This window comes from Cyprinodon variegatus, unplaced genomic scaffold (genome assembly GCF_000732505.1).
Source record: "Cyprinodon variegatus isolate N-32 unplaced genomic scaffold, C_variegatus-1.0 Scaffold72, whole genome shotgun sequence".
Lineage (NCBI taxonomy): Eukaryota > Metazoa > Chordata > Actinopteri > Cyprinodontiformes > Cyprinodontidae > Cyprinodon > Cyprinodon variegatus.
In genome coordinates, this window is record NW_015150525.1 from 1674133 (window position 1) to 1680550 (window position 6418).

The 6418-nt window shown below is 40.8% G+C and overlaps 1 protein-coding gene across 1 annotated transcript in view; it reads left to right on the forward strand.

The window, feature by feature from the left end:
* The window catches only part of inpp1 (inositol polyphosphate-1-phosphatase), an 8426-nt gene extending 2478 nt beyond the window's left edge, over positions 1-5948 (forward strand). Inside the window, exons 2-5 of the mRNA XM_015372442.1 lie at positions 3759-3964; positions 4046-4106; positions 5462-5662; positions 5752-5948. Of these exons, the coding sequence (XP_015227928.1) occupies positions 3761-3964; positions 4046-4106; positions 5462-5662; positions 5752-5930 (645 nt within the window). The 5' untranslated portion in view covers positions 3759-3760 and the 3' untranslated portion in view covers positions 5931-5948. The remainder of the gene's footprint in view (positions 1-3758; positions 3965-4045; positions 4107-5461; positions 5663-5751) is intronic.
* Positions 5949-6418: the final 470 nt, after the last annotated feature.

Consider the following 6418-nt stretch of genomic DNA (forward strand, 5'->3'; position numbering starts at 1 on the left):
GCCTAGATAATAAGTTTTTTAATTTGGACTAGTTTCGTAGCCCAATATTAATTTATTTTAGCGTCTTTTTTTTTGCCCTCCAAGCACCCGCGCCACGCGCGCACATACAGACTAGAAAACACGCAATCAGAAAGAGAGAAGGCGGAACTTAAGGCAGAATAATCAGAGAGTTAAACCGAGAGGAAAAGAAGCGGCTGCTGTATAGTAAATTATAAACATGTTGTTCACATCCAATTATTGGTAGGGACAAATAGGTCCGTCCAAAATTTTGGTAGGGACATGTCCATATGGTCCCTATGCAAACCTACGCCCATGGCGCTGAGGATGTGGAAAAAAATATGCTTTTGGCTGCCTGATGTGATATCGATCACTTAGTTCCTTGAATCGATTTTTTTTTTTTTTTTTTTTGGCAAAACATTTACCATTTACCCAGTGGGTCGGTGCCCTCCTTAAATCATACCACCCCAACATTTACTCTCCGGATAAAGCTCCTACCTGGAGCTCAAGAAGTAATCCGATGTTAACTATCTAAATGATGCATGCAGTATATATAGCCCTTCCTCTTCATGCACATTCTTGTGATGGTTGGCATAAGGTGTAATTTTCTATTTCTTCAAACTGTAAAATCTTTGCAACAAACTAAATTATAATAAAACTAAAATGCTTTCTTTAAATCAAACTACGATGTTCCTCTCATATTTGGCAAATTTATGTTTGAATATTTTGCAAAAATATGTTGCGGTGCATGATGAGGTTTTGCATCTAAAGGCTAATGTTTCCCACCTTACAGTTTAGGATGGCCGTCTATGGGTAAAAAATGTTTTTCTTTAGATTTATGGCCTTAGAGCAGCTGTGATTGGTCCTTGGTATGGCTTTCCAGTTGTCTTGAAAAAGAGGTTTTTAATCTCAAAATAATTTAAATAAAATAAAAAACTTTAATTCAACCAGATCATCCAGTCAAATTGGTTCAATGTTTTCTAAAGCCGGGAATACACTGTAAGATTTTTTTTGCCCTTTTCGGGCTGATTCTCCAGTCGTGCGAGAATTTTTCGATTGGGCCGACTTTCAGCCTCATCGTGCATCGTGTAGTATACAGGTGGTAATGAGGGGTGATCGGCCTCTCACAAACACCTCAGGAATCGTAAGGTCAGGAGAAAATGAAACGTTTGAACTTCAGTCGTGGCGTTGTAAGATCGCATCAGAGCATCGGGACACACAGTGTGAGAACATGAATCGTGAGCTGTGAACTTTCAAACCCTGCGGTTTCGTTTTACAGTTTGAGCTGTAGCTGCGTGCAATGATTGAAAACTAATTGACTCAAAGCAATCCCTCAAACCAAGAATGCTTGAAGCGACAGTGGAGAAGAAAACTCCCTTTTAACAGGAAGAAACATCCAGCTGAACCAGACTCTGCGTGAGCAGCCATCCTCTGAGGCCGACTGGGGTTCAAGGAGACAGAAGCAGAAATAGAAAAGTTAACTGTCAACTAGCTCCACAGGCGGCCCCCTCCAGGAAACACAGCCAGGCTGATGAGCTCTGAGCCAGCTCCCATCCCAAGGATGAGAGAGAGCACATACAGTTAGTCACAGTCAGAGCAACAGTACTACACTGAAAAACAGGCCAGGCTGCAACATCTATTAAAAACGGTGTTGATGGCAGCAGCACAGCTGATATTTCTCTCCAGGATAATTTCACAGCCAAACAGGAACAGACCAGATGAAGCTACTCTGAGGAAAAGCAGAGAGAGCAGAACGTTAGAGATTGAACTAACAGATTCTGCAGAGTGGGAGAATAGAGATAGAATGAAGCAGAATGATGAAATAGGGGTCCCTATGTCCTCCAGCAGTCTAAGCCTATAGCAGCAGAACTATAGAGATAGCTCAGGATAACCTGAGCCACTCTAACTAGAAGCTTTATCAAAAAGGAAAGTTTTAAGCCTAGCCTTAAAAGTAGACAGGGTGTCTGCCTCACAGACTAAAACTGGTAGTTGGTTCCACAGGAGAGGAGCCTGATAACTAAAAGATCTGCCTCCCATTCTACTTTTAGAAATTCTAGGAACCACTAGTAAACCTGCAGATTGAGAGCGAAGTGCTCTGTTAGGAACATAAGGAACAATCAGATCTCTGATATAAGATGGAGCTTGGCCATTTAAGGCTTTATATGTGAGAAGGAGGATTTTAAATTCTATTCTGGATTTAACAGGAAGCCAATGAAGAGAAGCCAGGATAGGAGAGATATGATCTCTCTTTTTCATTTTCATCAGGACTCTGGCTGCAGCATTTTGGATCAGCTGAAGGCTTTTAACTACAGCTTATGGACTTCCTGATAGTAAAGAATTACAATAGTCCATAATGGAATTAATAAATGCATGGACTAGTTTCTCAGCATCACTCCTGGACAGGAGATTTCGAATTTTTTCAATATTCCGCAGATGAAAGAAGGAAATTCTAGAAACATCTTTGATATGGGATTTAAATGACAGGTCCTGATCAAAAACAACACTAAGATTTTTTACTTTATTATCTGAAATCGATTTAATCCCATAATACTTTTTGAGCATTCTGAGATACATCTGCTCACCTAGAGACCATGGATGCACACTACTTTTCAAAGTGAATCAGGGGAAATTATGAGTCCATCCATTAGAAATTTGGACTCTCATATAAAATGACATAACCACTCTATAGTGCTATATAGATTAATTTTTTTAGGGGGGGTTACAGCACTAGTGGCTCATTTTTTGGACAGTAGGCTGACAGGAAAGGGGTCATGAGGGAGACGTGATGCAAAGGACCACAGGTCGGATTCAAGCTCACGTCGAGAGCCAAGGCCTTGACGTGGGCCATGCTTACCTCTTGGGGCGGGCTTTCTTCTGTGGTGAGAAGCAAACATGCATTTCTATTGGTCTGCTGGATGTTAGGAACAACATTTTATTTGTCAAATGTCTGTGTGGGGTTTGACGTGTAGGTAATGCAATTTGTAAAAAGCAGTTTAAAGAAAGCAATTCTTAAAGCTCAAAGAGCAAAGTTGCTCTAAAAACTGTATTTTTGTTTGAGAAGCTTTATTTTTGAATTATTTCTTTTTTTGTTTTTTCAAACCTGTGACCCTTATTTGCTTTCAACAATAATGGAACAAAATTCACTCCATAGATTTTAGGAAGATGAAAATTGATCTTGAAGTAAAAATTGTTTTTCAGAGGATTTGAAAACAATTAAAACAGAAAACTTAGAAAAGTTTTTGTACAGATGACAGTGAGTTGGAGGAAAATTGTATTTTTTGTTAGTAGCTCTGAGAAAACGGGATCTTTAGCTGAAATCTTTGTATCATTTTAGGTTTACAAAATGCGAATCTCACATTGTTTCTGGAACAGAAAAGTTTGAAGAGAAACCTTCAAACATTGTTTGAAGGTTTTGATCTCTAAAGGTCAGAGTGAAATCTGTCTCCTTGGAAGCAAACAAATTAGGGGTTGATCCCAACTTTAACCAAACAAGGTGTCTCTATGTCACTCAAATTCTGTGGTGCAAATGTTTGCATGATTCCAAACAATGTTATTGGGAATTGAATAGTGAGCTGCATCCATTTTTAACTTTTTCTCCTGAAAAACATGCAAAACCCTGCAGCCACATCCCTCCCTCGCTCATGTCTTTTTTTTCCAGAAGTGCCCTGTTTTCATTTTCCGGCTATAATTAGCCTATCATGTGCAAACCTGACCTCCTTCATCCCGTTCTTCTCTGTGGTTCCTTTGCCTCTGCTGCACAGACATGGCCGACCTGCTGAGGCTGCTGCTGCGGGTGGCCGAGAAGGCTGCGAACGTGGCTCGCCTCTGCAGACAGGACGCCCACCTCTTTCAGCTCCTGGTGCAGGAGAAGACCGGAGAGGACAAGAACAAGAAGTTCGTGCAGGACTTCAAAACGCTGGCCGACGTGGTGATCCAGGAGATGATTCGGCATGATGTTGGAGTTCAGGTGATCAACGATGAGTCAGCAGAGAGCAGCACAGCTGGAGATCAGGGTTTTTTACTGTCCTGTTTGTTTTTTTATGTGCAGTTCCCTGAGATGTCTGATTTCATTCATGGAGAGGAGTCAAACAAGTTTGAAAACGGGCTTGGTAATTACTCGCATATCTTCTTTTTTATGAAGTTTGCTTTTCATCTTTGCTGGCTTCTAACTCACGATACTACAGCAGTAACAAAACGTAAAAAAAAGAATGGCAGCAATAGCTGCTGAAGAGTCGGGAGAAATCTGCCAGAAACCTCAGGGAGCATAACTCAGCTGCATAACGGCTGCAGTTTCCACCTCTGATGGCAGTTTATATTCTAACAAAACTACGATGAAAAGAAAAATCTATTGGGTTATCACTAGGACTGCAGCTTAATGTATTTTGGTAATCCATTCACCCGTTTATCAGTTTTTTTTATTAATAATCGGAAAGCAAAAGACGCCTAAATTACATTTTTATATGATGCTGACATTTTTTTCTATTATTAGGCCAGTAGTTAAAATAGAAAAAATGTCACATTACACGACTATGTACCTTTGAGGTTTTCTAAAAGTATTATTCTATTAACTTGCAAATAATCCAGAAAAATGAAATTAACAACAGCAGAAAAATTCAGAAAACTTTTCCCTTTAGTGTTGATACCGGATACCTACTACTATAATAGTAGGTTTGCTTTGATAACTCTACCTAAGACAAATGTCTCTAAAGGGAGGTAGCCTGGAGAGCCAGCAGACCGGCACTTCACCCAGAGTTTTAAAAGCACTTTGCCTGTTATTCCCCTACTATAGTCATTCACTGCTTGGGAAAAAAAAAAGCATTCAGTCAGTTTGTGTCATTTTCACGGCCTCTTATTGGAGATCCTGGTTCTTCAGTCGTTTTCTTTTCTCCTTCACTGGACTGAGTGGAGAATCTGAGAAAATAAGGACATTTTCCAAGCAGAGGTTTCTGGAAGGAACCGAGGAACACAACGTAAAATTGGCTGCATGTAAACAAAGAGAAACTGTTTCTGTAAACCATAAAAAGCATGGTACACTGCATAAACTGATCTAAATCACCAAAAATGTCTTAAAATAATAGTCATTCAAGCAGGTAAATAAGATAATTTGCCAATAAAACAAGTATTTCCCCCCTTAAAGTAAGATAATTAGATATTATACTCTTTAAATATGATGATGGATCAGCTCTTATTGTCCCCTAGCTGGCCTGGGTGTTATAATGTTTTGGTTTTATAGATCAAATACTGTCAAACAAGATTTCTGAAAAGGATTTATCTGCTTTGAGAAACAATAAAAAATGATGATGCGTTGCTGAGATTTCTGGTCTGGCCTTAAAAGAAGCAACCTTTTCACTCTAACATGACTAAAAACAGTCCAGCAGTCAGAGCTCAGCAAATATGAGCAGACATGTCACTCTCCAAACATGGAACGCCTGACGTTTGGAGTGAATCTCGCTGTTTTGAACAGGGGAAAGCGTGGCGGTGACTGTGTGCAGCACGGAGGAGGAGACCGCCAAGCTGCTGGCCACTGTGTTAGACGGCGACCAGGCGGCAGCGGCCCTGCTGGCCGGGGCCATCCACCAAGATCCGGCCACCATAGAGGCGACCATAGACGGACTGACGGTTCCCCTTAAACCCTCTGAGCTGGGCATCTGGATCGACCCAATAGGTAACAGCAAAAAAAAAAAACTCACCAGCTGCTTTAATAGCTCCAAAAAAAGAAAAATCTGAGTTTTAACGTCTTTGTTATGTTTGAAGACGCCACCAGTCAGTACATAGAGGGGCGAGAGGAGGCTCTGGAGGAGGGCCGCTTGTTCCCTTCAGGTCTTCACTGCGCCCTGGTTCTTATCGGGGTGTACCTGCGGAGCACGGGCGAGCCGGTCATGGGCGTGATCAACCAGCCGTTCCACAACAAAGATCCAGGAGGTTCGAGGTGAGTTCAGCAACGTTTGTTCTCGTCCGGCTGGTTTGAGCAGCTGTCAAATTTAGTGAGGCTCTTCAACAGAAAGGCTTTGAAAATACATTTTTTATTGCAATGATTAAATAATGGATTGAGAAAAACTATTAACAAACACCTTCATTTTTGTTTTAAATAGTCCAGTTATGAGAAGCTTTTAAAATATTTACTTTAAATACTAAATCTGAAACAGTTTTATTTTTTTGGCTCTTCTGACTCTCCTTGAGCTCCATAATTCCTGAGTTATACGGAGCGCCAAACTATAACGTACATAATTCTGAGTGTCTCCTGAAATAAGTAGATGTCACATAAGTATTGGTAAGCAGAGACTCTAGTTGCTTAGGGGTCCGCGACCTCTTAGGGGCCCCGTCACTGACACCTGGTTGGCCCCCTACAAAATTGTGGACTAGGACGCCTCTTTGCAGATTTAATGGTGCAAAAAATTCCTCTTAAGCCCAACTGATACTT